The sequence below is a fragment of the Opisthocomus hoazin genome, chromosome 2, assembly GCF_030867145.1.
Source record: "Opisthocomus hoazin isolate bOpiHoa1 chromosome 2, bOpiHoa1.hap1, whole genome shotgun sequence".
Classification (NCBI taxonomy): domain Eukaryota; kingdom Metazoa; phylum Chordata; class Aves; order Opisthocomiformes; family Opisthocomidae; genus Opisthocomus; species Opisthocomus hoazin.
The window spans coordinates 78927761-78948577 of record NC_134415.1 but is presented as its reverse complement, the minus strand read 5'-3'; the positions used below and the strand labels follow the sequence as shown (position 1 = coordinate 78948577).

The 20817-nt window shown below is 45.5% G+C and overlaps 2 protein-coding genes across 7 annotated transcripts in view; one reads left to right on the top strand and one right to left on the bottom strand.

Annotated features, from left to right (window-relative positions):
- WASF1 (WASP family member 1) overlaps positions 1-9530 on the bottom strand; it is a 97706-nt gene extending 88176 nt beyond the window's left edge. For 2 of the 6 annotated variants that reach the window (XM_075414224.1, XM_075414225.1), the window contains exon 1: positions 9166-9530. Coding sequence is in view for 1 of the 6 variants with exons in the window: in XM_075414223.1 (XP_075270338.1) it covers positions 8306-8379 (74 nt within the window). In the remaining 5 variants the exon portion in view is untranslated. Of the gene's footprint in view, positions 1-8305; positions 8460-9042; positions 9126-9165 lie in introns of those variants that run through there. The other 4 variants (XM_075414226.1, XM_075414227.1, XM_075414223.1 and 1 more) reach the window with 4 other exon arrangements.
- Positions 9531-10023: 493 nt separating this feature from the next.
- The window catches only part of CDC40 (cell division cycle 40), a 46041-nt gene continuing 35247 nt past the window's right edge, over positions 10024-20817 (top strand). The window contains exon 1 of the mRNA XM_075414222.1: positions 10024-10449. Within this exon, the coding sequence (XP_075270337.1) occupies positions 10258-10449 (192 nt within the window). The 5' untranslated portion in view covers positions 10024-10257. The remainder of the gene's footprint in view (positions 10450-20817) is intronic.

Below are 20817 nucleotides of genomic sequence, written 5' to 3'. Positions count from 1 at the left end.
TATCCCTAAGTGGCTATTTCCTATGTGAATGCTCTAACATCTAGGCAGAGAGCATGTTCAGTTGCTGTCTGAACTTCTGTTCAGAGTTAAGAAAAATTTTAGGGCACAGAAGTGTATACGTTCATCAATATGTCCCACCATTGGACCACACTGATCCACCACAAGAAGGTCATTCCAAGTAAGCATACTGTGCTGTATTAAATCAACAGACACTCAAAGATATGGGCCACAGGCTTCAAGAGAATCATCTTTGGCAACACTGATCAGATCTCTAATGAAGAAGCAGATCGTAAACTTGTGAAGAACCTAGAGTTTACCAGAAGAAAGCCTATAAATACATCAGTGCTTCAAGAATCTATCAGATAGACAGGATTGGTTCTTAAGACCTACTGTATCTCAATTGCTATAGTTTGGTATATAAGGCATCAGGTAAGGACTGAGGAGCCGTAAGAGTTCCTTTTCCCCTTCAAGGTAGTATCACTACTATCAATTTTTTTCATGAATACTGCCAGTACTTGTAGAGGTTGGAGTAATGAAGCCCCACTCTGAACTTTCCTGAAGATTGGACAGATGACTGTACAGGAGGAATATACACCCATCCACAGCTTAAATACATTCATTTGTTACCCTGGAATAAAACAATGTTTCTCAGCAGAGTAGCTACAGGTGTGGAACAGAGATACAATTCTCCTCCAATGTGAAAAATAGTACGAACAAAAGTGTTTCCCTTTGTTAACAAAATTTTCTCCTTTCCCAAACAAAGAAACAAAATCTTTTTCTCATAGTTAGAACAGATAAATCTAGCTAGATAGGTTAGCCACAGATAATCCCCAATATTTGACTTCCATTACTAAAAACATCATAGCTGGCAGAAAGTACGTTCTTTTTGAACTGAATTGTACAGAACCTCTCCCTGTATCATGGACCTTGCTGAAGCTAGATTTGCTTGAAGTTAATTCCCATGGGAAACAAAAACTGTTAACTCCTTTGTAACTCAGTTTTGTTTTTTTTTAACAGACCATTCAAGCTAGTCAGAGCCACAGAGTGCATTCCGTTGTCTCCATCTCCCGGGGACGCAGACACTACTGCTTCAAGTGGGTAGACACATGTTCAGTTTCCAGAGCACAAGTGTCTTGAATCTTCAAGACTATGGAATAACATCAGTTCATTCCCTAAAAGAATGATATGCGTACATATTCTGCCATATAAGGCCATTCTTCAGCTGCAATGTAGATCCCTACAACACCAAATACTTGTACCGTTTTTGATGTATTTTCACAAGAGGAAATTCAGGTCAGACTGCAATGCCAAACACTTTCATTACTACCTCTACAGCAGTCTAGGCCACCTATCGATTCTCCTGAATTATTATGTGGAAGACAAGTTGACCATGAGCCAGCAGTGTGCCCTTGTTGCCAGGAAGGCCAGTGATATCCTGGGGTGCATTAAGAGTGTGGCAAGCAGGCTCTCTACTCTGCCCTAGTGAGGCCCCATCTGGAGTACTGTGTCCAATTCTGGGCTCCCCACTTCAAGACAGATGAGGAGCTACTGGAGAGAGTCCAGAGGAGGGCTGCAAAGATGATGGGGGGACTGGAGCATCTCTCCCGTTAGGAAACGCTGAGGGAGCTGGGCTTGTTCAGCCTGGAGAAGGCTGAGAGGGGATCTCATAAATGCTTATAAATATCTCAAGGGTGGGTGTCAGGAGGATGGGGCCAGACTCTTTTCAGTGGTGCCCAGCGACAGGACAAGGGGCAACGGGCACAAACTGAAGCATAGGAAGTTCCATCTGAACATGAGGAAGAACTTCTTCACTCTGAGGGTGACGGAGCCCTGGAACAGCCTGTCCAGAGGGGTTGTGGAGTCTCCTTCTCCGGAGGTATTCAAAACCCATTTGGATGTGGTCCTGTGCAGCCTGCTGTAGGTGACCCTGCTTGGCAGGGCGGATCATCTAGTCCACCCCCAGAGGTCCCTTCCAACCCCCGTCATTCTGTGATTTGTATGAGATTTTTTTTCCTCCTGCTATGAAAATCATATAATCATTGAACATCTGAGGTTGCTCAAAACAGGATCAGCTAGAGTAGGTTGCTCAGAGTATTAAGATGTAATAAATATCACTGTCTTGTATTACCACGAGAGACTGACATTTGCCACACTGGGTAGCTGGGAGGCACAGAAGATTTGTCTACCCGCAAGTGACACAATTTTTATAAAGTCCTTGTTCCTTAGGAGAGGCTTCCAAAGAAAGATCACCTATCGCAAACTCAATTCATATTTTCGGTTGCATTCTCAAGCCTAGCAAGTTTCTCTGTTGCACATGGAACCACAATTGGAAAAGTTTGTTAATCAAAGCCTTCTCCTTTAATATCAACAAAAAGCCAAAACCAGCTGAGTGTAAAAGACCTCTCTAAGCATTTCTGCACACCCATTCAGAGGCTAAACAAGATATAACAAGTTAAGCATTTCCTTTTTTCACTGAAAAGCTGACTCTGCGCACCATTTTTCCAAGAGGTGAACTACTTAAGTTCACACATATTATCAAGTTATAAATGACTTGTTATTTACCTATTTTTTTTTTAATTACTTGAATGTGTGTGCCAAAATTACTGTGGAAGGTGTTGTTTTGTCTTATGATAATGAGAATCTTTTGTGGAACACTGCTCTCAGATACCAACAACGGCTCTTCAATAGTGACCCTGCTTATCTGATAGACAATCTATCTGAACCCACATCACCATCGTGCCAGAAGGTAAAAGATTCTGGACCCTCAAAACATGAACAGTGTCATGTTGTAGAAATATAGTTGACAACTTTGATTTTGGCCACTCCATAGCCATTACTATGGGTGCTGTTGGACAAGCTGCGGTAATACAGTATTTAGCATAAATACTACCAGCAAAGTACCTCAGTGTCAATTACACTTCCAATTTTCCATAACCTATGCATCTATTATGCAGTGCCGAAACTAAATAAAAAAGTTAATCTGAAAGAAGACTCCACCCCTGAAAAGGACTCTCATGTCCCTTTGCCATATATGCTTCACTATATGCTTGCTGGATTGGCCCAGGATGGCTTCTCTTCAAAAATCGATTTTCATCCATGGTTTGTGGTCAGACTGGTCATCCTCATGCTACAAGCCACTTCCATATTCAACATATTGACGTAATAGTTTTTCTCGTTCTCCCCCTGATTTGAACTGTTTCATTTGTGTAAAACAGTTTATCACAACAAACAGCCAGAAAATTACTTCAAAGTACAGAAATTACAAAATTCATTTCAGCTGTAGAAGACTGAGAATACCTCACTCCAATGAATATTAATTTATTTGAGCAGTCATCTCTGATGAGAAAAAGCAAAGTTCAAATTCTTGGTTTGAAGCAAATAAAGCAAGGAGTTTAAGCTGGTTCTGTGTATTCAAGAGAAATAGCTTAACATTGAATGACAGATAAGATAGATACATACATACATACATGGAGAGAAATACAGGTACATTGAGTGGAAGCAGGGAAAAACTCTCAATTCCCTTCTCCTCGCAAAAGAAAGTATGACTTCAGTAAATTGTCTTTTACTGAATGCAGCTTTTTTTCTTTTACATCTGCTATTGGAGAGCATAAATTAACATCTATTTTAGAACTTCCCACTCCTCACTTGTTTGATCTGCATTTCGCTTCTTTGGGTAAATCATTCCAATCTTTTCAATCCCTTGAAAAACTCTGCCATATCCTTCAAATCAAACTCTATAATACCGTGATTTATCTTTTTTAAACTAATTGACAGTTAATAACACACTTTGAATAGCAGATAAGAATTAAGGAATTTCTACAGAATGGCACTTCGTTCTCTATGCTTTTTTTCCCCACTTCTGATTACAGCTATGAATCGGGTAATGATACCTCAGCAAGCTGCAATGATGCACAAATTTTCTTGTTACATTAATACTGTTAATTTAGAAATTTTTAAGACATATAAATGGTATCTTATTTTCTGCCTCCAAAACACACTGTTTTGCATATACTAACAATCAATTTTACCTGTCATCCTGCTGTCCTTTCATAGTACTTGCTCAGACTTACCAGGTAACCTTTCCAGTATTTCTGAATTTGATTGAACAGTCTTGAATCCTCAGTAAATACTGCTACTTTATAAATCAAATTCTGCAGATGATTAACAGAAACAGCTCCTGCTTTAAGACAAAACGTTAAGCCTCCTATAACTTAACATTTATTTCTATTACTTCCTCTCAGAGACTTTTGTGACCCATGAAAATATTTTACCTCTCACATCACAGCCTCTTTATTTAATAGCCTGGTGTGAAGAGCCTTCAATTACATCTTTAAAAAGTTTATGTAAATTGCTATTACTGCAATCAAAAACCCTAGTAGATTAGTGAAGCACAATCGTCTTTGCTGAAGCAGTACTAACTACATTAGTAATACTTGTTAATACTACCCAGTCTACCATCAGTCTTTGTTGTCATCGTATAGTTCTACCTACAGGCAGTTGCAGCTGTAAGGGATGAGAAATTACATGTGCATGTTTTTTCTTTAAGAACGCCCAACAATTTTCAGCCCTGTTTCTTAGCCAAACAAAGTTTATGAGATCGTTTTCAGAGTATTTGTTGCAAGCTCTCCCTCAGCAACTTAAAATCTATTGACCGATTTCTACCAAACTGGACTCAAGTACACTGAGGTTCTCCAAAATTGTGAAAACAAGGACCAGACAGAGAACAGAGACTCTATTAATACTCCCAGTAAATGAAAGCAGCTTACCACAGAGCAGGAAAAAAGGGAAAGCAACAGCACAAATGCCCTAGCTATAAGAAATGCTTCAATAGAATTTAATGCCTTTTACTAGATGCCAAGAAACCCCACCTGGGTTTAGAATAGATTCCCATTTTCTAATAAGTTTAAGTGTCAGACAGTTATGGCATTTATAATAGTCTACTTCTGTATGGAGTCTGCTGTCAGAAAACTAAGTTCATGTTGCAACCATAGCATATAACTAAAAAGTCAATCAACAGCAAGGCATAAACTCACTGAACACTATCCATTATTTCTGCTCTTCATTAAGCGTTTTGTTAAAATGTAACTACTTTTGTTATTCTGTAGTTCTTTGTGTGTATAAGGTAATTTATTATCACCAGCATAGGGAAGGTAGCATTCAATTTAGCTTCCCACCCCCCCAAAAATATAAGAACTTAAATTAATAAATATACTTTCAGAGTGTATACACTTTTGATGACACTTTCTGTCCTTTAACTGACTAAAAAAACATTTTTCAGAGAATCAAGAAATCCAGTATTAGAGATATGAGAATTTCTAATTATGCCAATTAGTTTATTTTTTGGAAGTCTACAACTAATGTTTTGCTGCCTCTCCGACACATTCTTAGTTCGACTTGTGTTATAAGACGCAGGTCACAGCACTGCATAAGCTCTTGAGCAGTTCGAAGAGGCTACGCAGCTTCTGACCTCTACGGAGGAGGCGGCTCCACAAAAAAAGTTATTTTGTTTGCAAAGTCATTTGAAATAAGTATGATAGTCTAAGTTGTTCCATTCCTATCCCAGATCTTTTTGTCTTTGAAACCACGTCTTGTAAACATGAAATATATAGCCTGCAACCTGAAAGAGACTGATTCACAGATGTACTGGAACACAGAACTCCTATTGCAATCTGGCGCCTTGGTATCTTTGAGAATCCTGGATGTAGTCCAAAAAAACAAAAACTGGAAAAGAGGTATTATCACCCCTGCAGCAGTCAGAGGCTCCAAGGTGGTAGAAAAAGCAGAGCATGGGTTACAAAAGGTGCTTCACTCTCTAAGCAGTTAAATTGAGTACACTGAGATGCATCAGACACACAAGCAGGTTATAAAAAGGCCCAATCCGAATGCAGTAAAAGTAACCTGATAAGACTTCCATCAAGATACCTTTTCTCAGCAGTCAAAAGCATAGGAACAAAGGAAAAAAAACACGTTTTCTTTCAAATTATGTATTTCCCACAGACAATAGAGACTCATATTTTAGTTCAATCCTCTGTCTGATAAGTATCTGGCTTTTTTTTTTCCTTCCCTCCAAACTGCAGACTTACAGATCTTGGTGGATGAGAAGTGAGTGTACATGCAAGTGGGTCGTTGGCAGTTTAAGAGTGTTAAAAAAAAAACACATAAAGAAAAAATAGAACAAGCAGGATTATACACACCATCTTCTGTGGGGAAGGAAAAACAACAGAAAACACGGGGTAGGACATAAAGCACATTCATCACAGAAAGCAACAAAAAAGAACTATGAAAGAGCAAGTAAAGGGAAAAAAATAGGACAAAACATATTATAAGCACAGGAAAACTGATTTAACTAACTAGTATAGGGCCAAAAAAACTGACGTGAAGGAAAAACTGTGAAATGTTGAGTTAAAAGTTAATATATTTTACCCCACCTTTTTAAGGAAATTGGTCTCATGCACGAAGGGGAGGTGGGGGAAAGGGGGCAGGGGGCAAGGTGTGTCCCCCACCTGGAAACTGACTGGCTGAATTCAATCAAATTTGACAGAAGGGTAGAGGTGTCAAAGATAATTGTTTAAGAAAATGCTAAGTTCATGAAATCAGGATGTTATTAATGTCCTAACTGAGGGGAAGGCTGCAGTATGCATTAACACCTTATTAAACATTAGATGATCCATGAAAGGATGAGACTATAAATGTTTCAAACAGGAAAAAAATAACTCCATTAGAGCACAGAATAATTTGTGAGATTAAAAAAAAAAAAAAGAAAAAACAAAGGGGGGTAAGCAGCCAGGCTTCTACTGCTCAAGGAACTATTCATTTAAAAATACTTCTTCCTCTTTTACCTGGGGAAAAAAGGAAGACATGGTAATACTTTGTATAGTACCCACCACCAGGAGTCGTAACAAGCAAGCACCAAAAGGCCCTTTTTATATGCAAAAGTGCTGTACAAAGTGGGACATTTTTATCTTCCTTTGGAGCAATCAAAGCAAGAGAGGCAAAGTGACTGCAAGGAAAAACAGCAGTAGAAAAGCTGGATGGAAAGAAAAGGCAAGTAACCCAAATCACTTTCCACCCACTACTCCAGTCTGTCTTCAGAACCAGCAGCATCCAACATACACCACAATACATTTTCTGGAACCCAACTAAAACAGAACATTCTTACAGCACACAATAATCAATGAGAAGACATTTTTTAAAAGCTTTAACAGTCTTTTGATTTATTTTATACTTATCAACCCCTTCTTGCATTCATAATTCATTAATATGCAGTTAATAGTCACTACGTATTAACATATTCTCTCAACACAAACGACGAGCAGCCATTCCTCAGCTTTTCCAATAAAAGCAGATTTTAGATAACCACGTATATTATCCACCTGCGCTTTTAAAGCATAGTCAAGTCAGTATTTCATATTCAAAAATGGCATCTGCATGATTGCTAAAAATTAATCTTTGCTACAATTTAAGCAAAGAGAAACTTCAGATGGTGTTCCACTGCATGCCTTCTTGTGTGCTTGCTTACATACTAGCTTGATGGTGCCAGAAAGGCAACTAATTTAAACCAGCAAGTGATTTTTCATAGGTTCTACAATGAGAGCATCTAGAATCGCAGATAATTAAATTTTACTGGCAAGCGATCTGGGATGCTTGGACACAGCATAGCTGAACACACTTATGCAAACTACCAAAGCTTTGTCAATTAAACAACTCAGATTCAAGAATAACAAAGTAGAATTAGTTTAATCATTTTCAACACAATTCTCCAGGTAAAATATCACAGACTGGTTGCACAAACAGATCTTGAAACATTTCACTTTTCAGGAAGCGCACCTTCCAACTTCACACAACCCCCAGCATCTGCATGCCGAGAGAAAGAGGAATGCAGTCACATGGAATCAGTTAACAATTACTGGCAATAAAGAAATCAACTGCAGCAGAAGATCCAGGTTTGATATTAATAAGCTGTGATTCACGTGAAGCATCATATAGCTTTCCTTACTTATAGATTCATCAGCCACGTATTTAAGAAAATCAACACACTACCATATGAAATGCTAGTTAAACGCAGTGTGTTTCAGCTGTCGGAGACGCAAATAAAGGTCTTAGTGTTGAAAATGTGGGACTTTTACCTAAAATCCCAATTATGGCATACAAAGAAGAGGCATATCTAAGCTCCACAAAACAGATCTAAATGCAGCGCCTTGCTCCGCTCTGTGCTGCGAACACTTTCTATCTGCCTTTATGTTTATTCTGTCATTTATTCAAAATGAAACCCGTCATTTTTTTCAAAAAAGACTCCAAGTCGCACCTTGTCACGCTGAGGCATTCGTTCAAACCCGCGACTGCTGAAAAGGGTGGGAAAAAAGAACCAAGCCAGAGCATTTAATCTGATTAAATGCCACCGTGCCACAATTAGGTGTCACTGCACGCTCGCTTTAACCCCGAAGGCGCAGGCGGCGGGCAGGGAAGTCAGGGCAGCGCACGGCTCCAGGTGCGACCCGGGCCACCGCGTCCGCCCGGCGCCGAGGGCAGCCACCCCCCCCCCCCCCCCCCCCCGCGCTGTCCCCTCGGCGCTTCGCCGGCTGGAGCAGTCGGGACCGCCGCGCTTCTCCCGCTCCCGGCCCGCCGAAACAATGGCAGCGGCCCCCCAGCGGGCAGATCCGCACCGAGCCCGCGCCCCAACGGGGAGAGCGGGGCGGAGCGGCGCGGCGCGGCTCCCCTCAGCCCGGCCCGGCGCCAGCCGCTCGCACCTGGCTGCGCTGACGTCACCCCCACCGGCCCCCGCCCCGCTGACCCCGGCCCGGCCGCACCTTCCCCGCCGGGCCGGAGATCCCCCCGCCGCCGCCGGGCAAACGGAGAGGGGGAGCAAAGCGCCGCGCTCCCGCACAAGCGCGGCACCCACCCCCCCTCCGCGAGCGGGGGCGGCGGGGAAGGGGCTCCGCGGCGGGGAAGGGGCTCCGCGGCCGCGACGCGCCTCCCTCCTTCCCCCCCTCCCTCCGCCGCCGCCCCCCGCGCGGGCGCGGACAAAGGGGAGGGGGCCGGCACCTGGCGGAGGCCGGTCCCTCGGCGGGTCAGGCACGCCCGGCGGCGCCGGGGACGGGGAGCGGAGCGGGGCCGGTCCCGCCCGCCGCGGGGGCCGCGCGGGAAGCGGGGGCGCGGGGCACTTACTCGCCGCCCGGGCTCCCGCGCGCTGGCCTCGCCTCGCACCTTCACGCCGCTCGCCTCGGCCCCTCCCCTCCGCCTCCGCCTCGCGCCGCCCCGGCGGCCGTTGGGGCGCTGGAACTTCAGACGGCGCTTGCCATTCCGCGCGCGCCGCGGCCGGCCGGCGGCTCCGGGGGCGCGTGCGGCCCCGGCGGCGCCGAGCTCCCCCGGAGGCTTCACAATAGGCACGGGGCAGCGCGTGTGTGTGTGTGAGCGCGCGCGGGAGGCGGGGCCTCTGCCGGCGCGCCGAGGCGGCGGGCGGAGAGGAGGGGTGAGGGGGAGGCAGGGCTGTTTACCCGGCGGCCGGACCCGGTCCCCCCGCCCGACGCTCGGGCTGGTCCATGCGTCGCCGTCCCCCCCCCCCAACCCCGCGACGTGAGGGAGGCGAGCCCACCCCACCCCGCGGGCGGCAGGTGGTACGGTCCGGCCCGCCGGCTCCCTCTCCCCAGCACGGGCGGGGCGGGGCCGCCACCGTGACGTAAACAAAGCCGGGTGTTGGCGGCTAATCAGCGGGAGGGGGCGGGGCTTTGGGCACTGCTCGGCCCCGGGCTGAGGCGGTGGGCGGTTGGGGGCGGGTGCCCCGCTGCCGCCTCTCTGCCGTGGCGGGGGGCGGTCGCCCACGAGCTGTTGCTCCCACCCCCTGTGGGATGTTTTTCCCGGCGCGGGCTTGCGTCCCTGTCACCGGCTGGGCCGCGTTCCCCGGAAACGCCATAAAGCTTCTCGGCCCGGGCGGCAGAACGGCGGCAGCCGCGCCGTAGCACCCGGGCCCACCCCTTCAGAGCCCGGGGCCCCGTCGGGACGCGTTGCATGCCGGAACTTGTAGTCCCGGCCCGGAGTCCTGAAAGGTTAATCACCAACAGCGCAAAAGGGAGACCATTCCCCCCTCACACGCCTGTATATACCAAAGAAGACCACAATTTGTCCTTTAAAGCGTATTTTCCGTTTTAGCGAGCCACCTTCTAACGAGCGGCCCCACCCCGCTCGCTCTGCGGGGGAAGGGGCACGGAGAGCTCCTCCGAGCTGCCAGGACCTGCTCGTCCCGTCATCCCTCGCGCCAAGATGTCGGCGGCTATCGCCGCGCTCGCCTCCTACGGCGGCTCCGACTCGGAGCCCGACTCGGAGCCCGAGGCCGAGGCCGGCTCCCAGCGCGCCGCTGTGCTCGCCAGCCGCGATGCCGTGCTGCACCTCTGCCCGCCGCCCGCCGCCCCCCCGGCCTTGGCCGTCGACGCGGCCCCGGAAGTGGCCGTGAAGGTAGGCGTCCCTCCGCCGGGGCCGCGGGGCCTTCGGGTAGCCCGGGCCGGGAAGGGCGGGTGCGAGGCCGGTGGGGGGACGTTGCTGCCGCCTGGCCTTGCCGTGCCCCGCGGTGTGGGGCCGGAGCTGGGGAGCGAGGGCGGGCGTCTATCGGGGTGCTCGGCCGGTGGATCCCGCTGTGGCGGGGAAGCGTGTTAAAGCTTATTGTCACTATCTAAAAGCCGAGCCTTGCTTGGAGTTCCTCTTGTCACAGAATGTTAGGGTTTGGAAGGGACCTCTATGGATCCTCTAGTCCAACCCCCCTGCCGAAGCAGGGTCACCTACAGCAGGCTGCACAGGACCTTGTCCAGGCGGGTCTTGAATACCTCCAGAGAAGGAGACTCCACAGCCTCCCTGGGCAGCCTGTTCCAGTGCTCCGTCACCCTCAGAGGGAAGAAGTTCTTCCTCATGTTCAGATGGAACTTCCTATGCTTCAGTTTGTGCCCATTGCCCCTTGTCCTATCGCTGGGCACCACTGAAAAGAGTTTGGCCCCATCCTCCTGACACCCACCCTTCAGATATTTATAAACATTTATAAGGTCCCCTTGGAGCCTTCTGCTCTTCAGGCTGAACAAGCCCAGCTCTCTCAGCCTTTCCTCACAGGAGAGATGCTCCAGTCCCCCCATCATCCTCGTAGCCCTCCGCTGGACTCTCCCCAGTAGCTCCTCATCTTTCTTGAAGTGGGGAGCCCAGAACTGGACAGACTACTCCAGATGGGGCCTCACCAGGGTAGAGCAGAGGGGAAGGAGAACCTCCCTCAACCTGCTGGCCTCAGTCTTCTTGATGCACCCCGGGATACCATTGGCCTTCCTGGCAGCCAGGGCACACTGCTGGCTCATGGTTAACCTGTCATCCACCAGGACACCCTGACACTCTTGACTTCTGTTCCCCTCAGTTTAAGGTGGTTTTCTGTGTGGTTTGCAGGTGTGAAATTGATACTTGGCAGGCCAAGTGCAGCTGTTTCCAGTTCTAAAGAGCAGCCTGAAAGCTGATCAGTGTTTCGGTTTTCATTCCGCTGTTGCTTGGGAAACCTACGTTTCCAAGTATCACTATCAGTTCACTTTTGTGATTCCAGAAAGGGGGAGGGGAGCTGTTGATATGTTTTGGGCATTTTAGTCTAGGCAACTAATTTCTAATCAAAAGCTCCTGTCTCACCATAGTGACTGTCACTGTAGTATTGTGTTGCTTCCAATTGTTCTGAGAAGTTTTCTACTTTGTGGCACAGAGGTGGATAGAATCTTTCACTTTGTCGTCACTAGTTAATTCATATGCTATTACATGTGATTGTATTTGCCTGTGTGTGTTGTATGGCACGTACTGACTAGATGTGCATTTTCTTATCCCTTAGAGGCTTAGAAATATCAAAATATTTGATTTGCAGCCTCTGGCAGACTGTCTTGTACAGCCTTTGAAAGGAATGCCAATTACCATCTGTCATATCTTTTGCGTGTGACTGATGGTAAGTGGTAGGTAGCATTGGCTGTGCTCTTCGCCACTCTTAAGGCTGTAGCAACAGGTTTTCCCTTTGCCATCCCAGCACAAAGGTTTATGCAGTTGCTTAGTGGCTGACGTCAGGGAACTGATCTGGATTTTAAAAACAAAAAAATCTCGTGGAGTTATTTGTCCTTGGGATCCACTCCATGATCTGTTTTGCAGTGTAGCTGTGCAAACACTGTGCCAGCACAGTAAAATGCCCAGTGCCAGAGTAGGAACAAGCAGCTGGAGGAAGGAGTTAGGTGTCAGTAGCACGTTCCATTCAAAGCTGTTCACCAGGCTATGCCCTGATAGGGGTATCCATCAGCACAGCTAGGACTGTCTCTGCCACAGGCATTCTGCTAACAAAGATAAAAAAGAGGTGGTGTTTCTGAGTACTGAGATGTTTCATTAAAATGTCTGTCATTTTCATTTGAGATCATAGATTAGATGCATATAGCTGAAAACATAATGAATTTGAGCTGAGACTTTCTGAATATGCAACATACTGCAGCCTCTTTTAGCACCACAACCTTCTTTGGGGAGTAACAGATCATTTCCTTGTAGAGTGATACCGTGCCTTCTTTTCAGACTTTTATGATTCAAGAAAGAAGTGCCAGTCTCATAGACAACATACTCTTAACACCTTCCATGGCTAAAAGTGATAGCAGCCCCCCAGCCAGCAGCAAAAGCTTGCTCAGTAATTTATCCTAATTCTTCAGGATTAGAAAACCCTTACTAAACAAATATTAAAGACATGACAAGTAAGTGTAGGTAACAAGAATTCTTTAAATACAAGGTTGGAAAAACAGCAAGCTGAGCAAGGAGGAAAGCAGAGTTACAGTTCATTAGTATCACTTCGCTTGTGCAGATGTTCTTTTGACATGAACAAGGATCAAGTACTCTTAAGTGCATGACGTGTATTACACAAGGGACCAGGAATGGATAAGAAAAGACGGTGGTGAGAAGGGAGTCTGGAAGGGTTGGTCATAGAATAACTATAAATGTCAGCTGCACACAGGTGCATTTTTGGCAGCTGAGAATGTAAATTGTAAGTGGTTGGTGCCCTGCGCGCTAGTTCTAATCGTTGTACCTGTTTCTGGTTAGAATTTCAGCCTGTTAACTCACACGGATGGTAGACTTCTATGTAGGTTCCTTACTGTCTCTGTTAGCAAGGCATAATGGTTAGCGCACTCAGCCACAGCATTAGGTTTTTTGTTGTTACCTAAATGTGCATATCAAATATAGCCCTAAGATGTTACAGAATCACAGAATGGTAGGGGTTGGAAGGGACCTCTGTGGGTCATCTAGTCCAACCCTCCTGCCGAAGCAGAGTCACCTACAGTAGGCTGTAGAGGACCTTGTCCAGGCGGGTCTTGAATCCAGAGAAGGAGATTCCACAACCTCCCTGGGCAGCCTGTTCCAGTGCTCCGTCACCCTCAGAGGGAAGAAGTTCTTCCTCATGTTCAGACGGAACTTCCTGTGCTTCAGTTTGTGCCCATTGCCCCTTGTCCTGTCACTGGGCACCACTGAAAAGAGCTTGGCCCCATACTCCTGACACCCATCCTTCAGATATTTGTAAGTATATATTAGGTCCGCTCGCAGCCTTCTCTTCTTCAGGCTGAACAAGCCCAGCTCCCTCAGCCTCTCTTCGTAGGAGAGATGTTCCAGTCCCCTCATCATCCTTGTAGGCCTCTGCTGGACTCTCTCCAGTAGCTCCTCATCTTTCTTGAACTGGGGAGCCCAGAACTGGACAGAGTACTCGACCTGCTGGCCACACTCCTCCTAATGCACCCCAGGATGCCATTGGCCTTCTTGGCAGCCAGGGCACACTGCTGGCTTGTGGTTAACCTGTCATCCACCAGGACACCCAGGTCCCTCTCCGCAGAGCTGCTCTCCAGCGGGTCCACCCCAAGCCTGTACTGATGCATGAGGTTGTTCCTCCCCAGGTACAGGACCCTGCATTTGCCCTTGTTGAACCTCATCAGGTTCCTCTCTGCCCAACTTTCCAGCCTGTCCAGGTCACGCTGAATGGCAGCACAGCCTTCCGGTGTATCTACCACACGTCCCAGTTTGGTGTCATCAGCAAACTTGCTGAGGGTACATTCTAACTCTTCATCCAGGTCGTTGATGAAGAAGTTAAACAAGACTGGGCCCAGTACTGACCCCTGAGGGACACCACTAGTTACCAGCCTCCAACTAGACTCAGCGCCGCTGATGACAACCCTCTGAGTTCTGCCATTCAGACAGTTCTCAATCCACTTCACCGACCACTCATCCAGCCCACACTTCCTGAGCTTCCCTAGGAGGATGTTATGGGAGACTGTGTCGAAAGCCTTCCTGAAGTCTAGGTAGACAACATCCACGGCTCTCCCCTCATCTACCCAGACAGTCATGTCATCGTAGAAAGCTATCAGATTGGTCAGGCATGATTTCCCCTTGGTGAATCCATGCTGACTACTCCTGATAACCTTCTTTTCTTCCACTTGCTTGTTGATGAGCTCCAGGATAAGCTGCTCCATCACCTTTCCCAGGATGGAGGTGAGGCTGACCGACCTGTAGTTCCCTGGGTCCTCCTTCTTGCCCTTTTTGAAGATTGGAATGACACTGGCCTTTCTCCAGTCCTTGGGCACCTCTACTGTCCTCCAGGACCTCTCAAAGATGATGGAGAGTGGCTCAGCAATGACATCCGCCAGCTCCCTCAGCACTCGTGGGTGCATTCCATCGGGGCCCATGGATTTGTGGACGTCCAGATCGCTTAAGCGATCCCTCACACAGTCCTCCTTGACCAAGGGAAAGTCGTCCTCTTTGTAGGCTTCTTCTCTTACCTCCAGGGCCTGGGATTCCTGAGGGCCTGCCTTGGCACTGAAGACTGAAGCAAAGAAGGCATTCAGTAGCTCTGCCTTCTCCGCATCCTCCGTCACCAGGACACCCGCGTCATTCAGCAGCGGCCCCACATTGTCCCTAGCCTTCCTTTTGCTGCTGATGTAGTTGAAGAAGCCCTTCTTGTTGTTTTAGACATCCCTTGCCAGCTTCAATTCCAGGTGGGCTTTGGCCTTCCTCGTCGCATCCCTGCACGCTCTGACCACATTCCTGTACTCTTCCCAAGTGGCCTGCCCCTCTTTCCACATTCCATGGACCTTTCTCTTCCACCTGATCTCCGCTAGAAGTTCCTTGTTTAACCATGCAGGTCTCCTGCCTCCTTTGCTAGATTTCTTTCTCAGGGGGATGCACCGCTCCTGAGCATGGAGGAAGTGACGTCTAAACAGCGACCAGCACTCTTGGACCCCCCTGTATTTTTTTATTCTGCAGGAATCTGCTGAGTCCTTGCATCAAAGTACAGCATACATGTATATGATCGTATGGATGTGAAAAAAATCTTTCTGTAATTGAAAACTATACTAATGATTTGTAACTGTGTTTTAAATGTTTGAGGGGATTGCTTCTGTTACGGTCTCTTCTTACAGTCTGCTTGCTATAATAGCCCTATTGCTCATCTTGATGTTAAATTACTCATAATAAATGACATTGAGTTATAATTACTGGTTACTTCAATCCAGTAATACTTCTACTTTAATTTTAAATTGGAAAGATGACAAGATTAAAGTGCATGTTCCTGCTACTATTTTTAGCATGACTAAAGTGCTGGAAATGTTACAGTACCTGAGGGAAGACAGCAGAGGAAGAAAGTGTGCAATTCTGGTCCCTTCATTCAGAAAAGGACACATTAGAACTGCAGAAAAACCAGAGAAGGGCAGCAGGGCTGAACAAAGGTGCTGCTTCTGTATGAGGAATCATTGAGGAGGCCAAAACTGGAAAAGAGAAGACTGAGGTGATAAGTGTGACAGAGACCTACAAAGCCATTAAGTGGCATGGAGAGGGGGTTGAGTACTCACTGCCTCTTCCAGTACAGCATCTATAAGTTAATTAATAGGACCTATGTTCAAAGGAAACAAAAGGATGCAGTTCTTCCTGCGACATGTAGTAGGGCTATTCGTGTGCCAAGAAATATTGTGTATGCAAGAAGTTTACGCTGTTACAAGGAGAGTCTGGACAAGTACTTGGAAGAGATCCATTGAAGGAAGAGGTACCAGTAAATACAAAGATTTCTTCACGCTCACAAAGTCTTCTGACCTGAAAATAGTTGGCTGTTGGGAGAGTGCAGAAGTAGTATCATGTACACTTTTCCTGTTCTTACTCTCCTCTAGGCGCCGAGTTATTGTAAGGCTGATCTTTTGTAGGGAGGGTGGATAGATTAATCAAGAGATGTTCTTACTCCAGATACATCATCAGGTGGCAGGTGAGCATGACAGTGTTGTTGATAGAGGCTGTTCCATGAAGGAAAGGGAGCCCACTTGCCAGCAGCCAGGGCTGGGAAATGTCTTCCCTCCAGGAGTGGTCACGGTAAGTGGTAGGGCGTATGGAACAGCTTTGTGGTATCCTCAGCACTTGAACCATGAGAGTGGAGGTTCAGTACTTATACTTGTCCGTTCCGTCATGAGTTGACTTTCAGGGAAAAGTCAGGTCCTGTGACTTCTGCAAGGATTTGTGTCGATTCATTGACTCGTTGACGTAGATGTGGCTCTTCTCTGCTTCCTGCTGGTGGTTGTGTAGGTTCCTCCACTCATGGCATAAGCAGATCTTCGCGAAGCATAGCGCCTCTGTCTTGTCTGACTGTGGTAACTGCACTGGCTAAGCACATGCCATCCTGGTGCTTTGGTACTGGTTTTCTATGGGTGTTTTTTGCCTTAATCAGCCTCATGCTGAGATTTAAGACAGTTACAATCAATAGTAGGTACAACCTTTTAACCTCTATGATGCTTCCTATGAGCCACACATGTGGCTTTCAGAGGAAAGGGGGCTTATCTCCCTCCCACCTTCCTTCCCTCCCTGCTGTACGGGAACACCAGGGCTTCCTGCTGCTGGTCAGGCCTCACACTGTTGCTCCAGCCTACTTTAAGGAGAAGTAGAGCCCACCCGAAGTAAGGCCTTCGGCCTTTCTGCTCTGTAAGAGCATCTTGCTGCGGGATGGGTAGGTCCAGCACAGTTGTATTGACTCTGGTTATTGTAGGGTATGAGCATAAGAATTGGCAACAGAGACATGGCAGCACCTGTAACACTGGGCTAGACAGGCTCTTCGTCTCTTGTGCTCTTAAAGCAGTCAGTTTTGTGACCTGGACTTCAGAAGCAGTTATGATTAATGCAGTGAAGAGAAACCCAGAATACGTTTAAGTACCGGGAAGTGTCATGATCTTGAGCTCCTTTGCTGTTAGCTATCCAGAAACTGGCTAAGTAAGATGTGTTTATTAGTGGTGGCTTTTATGTGTGAATTATGCTAATGAAGAACATAATAAGCCTCTGTGTTTGACTTTTTCAGTTGTACCTGGTCCTTAACACCAGTGCATTATGAATGTTTGTTCAGTGTTTTAATGATGCTGGATTTGATTTGGAAGTGCAGGCCAGCATGTGTTTCATGTACTATAACACAGCAGTTTCCTTTTTTCAATCTAAACCTCTCATTTTAGAATTCTGTCTAAGTTATATTTTGCTAGACATTGCCAAAAGCAGTTATAATTAATTTTCCTACAGGTTCTACTGATACGAAAAAATCATTGTAAGACTACTCACAAAGTATTTACCTTCGCAAATGAATTAAAAATGCTGAAGGAAATTCAGGAAATTGCGTATTCTGTGAAGAAATCACTTTCATGGGAAGCATTGCAGCTACAAGCTTTGCATTTGAAGACAACATTTACTGTTTGATCTCCATCAATTCAGTGTGAGACCTGGATGGGAGCTGATTTTATTATATTTATGTACGATGTCTCCTTCATTGGTTTTGAGGAGAGAATACTCAACTAGGTGGAAATCAACTAGGCAGACCTGGCCCAGTACAGCAGCTGGAGGGTTTGTGTTGTCTGTAGTGGGAGAAGGGGTTGGAAGTCTCAGGTCTATTTTTCTTTTGAATCCAATTTACCTTTGGCACTATGCAGGTGTCTAGAAAAGTACTACTTCAGAGGAAGAGATAGACTTCAGTCACATTTCTTAATGTTCTTTAGAACCTAATGCTTGGACAGCTATGGAGAGAGGAAAGATAGAAAATCAGTGTGTGACAGTTCTGTAGCAATGATGAACCATAGTGACTTGGGGGTGGGGGGTATTTGTTGGGAACACCTTGGCTTCTTTTGGTACGGTGGGTTTATTTTTATTCTGTTGAAGTTAGTGGGATGGACATGTACTGTTAAGAGTGTATGAATGGGTAGAATGACTGAAAGCTGGTAACAACCAAATCTCAATGTCGGGACTTCACTGTAAATGCCATTCATCTCTTGGTAATAAATCTGAAAATCTTTGGAATGAGATAATACTGCGTGTTTGACAGCCTTAGTGGTTTGTGCAAGAATGAGTAAGTGACAAATTGCTTAAGCCTCCGTGGCTCATGGGATAGGGTCTTAATTTACTACATTTTAATTTAATGGATAATTAAAACTAATTAAATCTTGTGAAAAGCAGGCTGCCCTTTTTAGCTATTTGGCTAATTAGTAATTAATTTAGCTGGGGAGAAAGGAACATTGTAGGTTTATTATCTAAAATGTCCAGGAAAAAAAATCTCTATAGATATCACAACTCTTCACTTGCGTGGTATGAAACTGGAAAACTCTGACCTTTGCTTTGTTCTAACAAAGTCAGTGTTTAGACAAACACTTGAGATTGAAGTGTCAAATTCTACTTTTAAGTGCCTAAATGGCTCTAATTGAACTTGCAGCCACATATTAGCACAGTGAGCATATTATTACAGAATTTGGCTGAAATTTAAAAAGATTGTAGATTAAAAGGATTGTGAATAGCCTTGGCATAAACAACATTATATTCATCCTAAGGAGCAGAATTGGCATCCACTGTTGTAGTCCATGCTGCAGCTTGTTTCTTTTATTTAAGGTTTTGCTTTGATGCCTATTACAGAGATTTGGCCTGTGTTTAATTCAAAGATGTTTTTGTCTTACGTACATATAAAATAACACTTCTAGCAAGCTTTTTTCAGTTTTGTTTTTTTTTTAGTTAACTATATTGTATTCTATAAATCAAGTACTTTTTCATAGATGGTAAAGGTTTTGTTTTATGGCATTTAGGTGGGGTTGTTCTGCAGAAAAACAGAACTGTGGCATGTTTAAGGAATCTGTAAGAAGGAAAGCTAATCTGATTTACTGTACTTACAGTCTAAAATCCCTTCTATTTCCTGTGCTCTTCCCGGTGCTGAGTTTTAAGTGGACAAATGGCCTTTATGGTAGGACTAAAGGAGGATGCCTTGGTAGGAGCTAGACATTCAGTGAAATTTAGGAAATACTAATACTCCAGAGTACACCCCCGAGTGCCATTCTCCTATGATTATGTGACACTGTGTTGTAGGGTGAAACACAACACAGAAGAGGCAAAATGAGAGCATTTAAGTATGATTTGATTAGATAAAAAAAATTCTCTGATATTTGAACTGTAAATCAACCTGATACTGTAAGCAAATAGACATCATATCTATTTAAAAAACAAACAAATTAACAAAAATCCAACCAACCCACCAGGTAATTCAGTAATAAGACATCATATAGTTCTTTTTTGCCTTTCATCAAAGGTGATGGGCCTGGACAGACACTCATTTAACATGTCTACCAAACTTCCGTGAATCTACAGACTGAGAAATTTCAGTATTTCGCTGTCCTTATTTCTGCTAAGTTGTATAAACTGAAACTTTTTTAGGTTGAATTAGGTTGTTCAATTATTCTGTACAGGTCATATTTTCTTAGACCTCTGATCATTCTTGATTTTTCTCTTTTGGACCCTTTTCAGTAGCATGTGTTGTCTTACCTGGTACATGGTGCCCAGTGTGGCCACTGCATTTCAGCTGGGCTCTTGTTACCAGCGCTGAGAAAAGCAGAGACGTGACATTTAGAGCTGAAGTTTGCAACTCCATTGTATTATGTCGTCTAAGAAAGCTATATTCAGTAAAACATAACTTCCTAAAACCTTCATTCTTCTTTTCCAGGTTATATGGGGTGTACCACCTTTAATGATATTACAGCATGCCATAAAGCCCATATTTATAAAATTTCCAAGCTGCAGCGAACAGTCTGCTTCTCTGCCAGTCCTACAGCTGAACTTTTAGCTTTCTCTGGAGGAATACTGTATCTGTTTAAACTGATGGCTTCTTGACAACCCCCCCCCCCCCCCATTTATGATTCCTGTGCCTTTGTAAGTGGGAAGTGACCTAGAGTAATACTTAGCCCATCATTAAATTCACAGATGCCCTCCTCTTTCAGCTTAGCTACTGACAGTCTGCTGTCCTGCAGAGCCACTTGTGTCACAATTGGGACGTAAGCTCCATGATGAATTGCTCACCTTAGACTTTTAGATAAATCAAGAAGTGTCATGTGGGACCAAAGGAGACACTCCAGCACAGCAGAGGGACGTGATCCCGTAGGCTGCCTTATCTCAGTCACAGCTCTGGCAGACTGCTGCTCCTGCAATCCCATCCCTGTTAGCTGTAGCTGTGGCAAATGCATCTAGAAAGAATGCAGGTAGGTTCTGTTGGCTGTTGCCAGCATAAAAGGACAGGATCGTAAAACCTTTTACGTTTACTTTTTTCACTTTCTGGGTCTGAGAAAGATGAGTTCTGCTGAAACGGTCTTCTGGTGATGCCTGCAGTTGTACCCAGTGATCTTCACCATGTACAGAGTTTGCTGATGAGTTCTTTCCTCTCATAAAAAAAAAAAAAAAAAGAACCCCCAATGCAGATAGCCTGCCAATTTGTAAAATTTTTGATGGACTAGGTTAATATTTTTAATGTTTCTGCTACCTACCAGA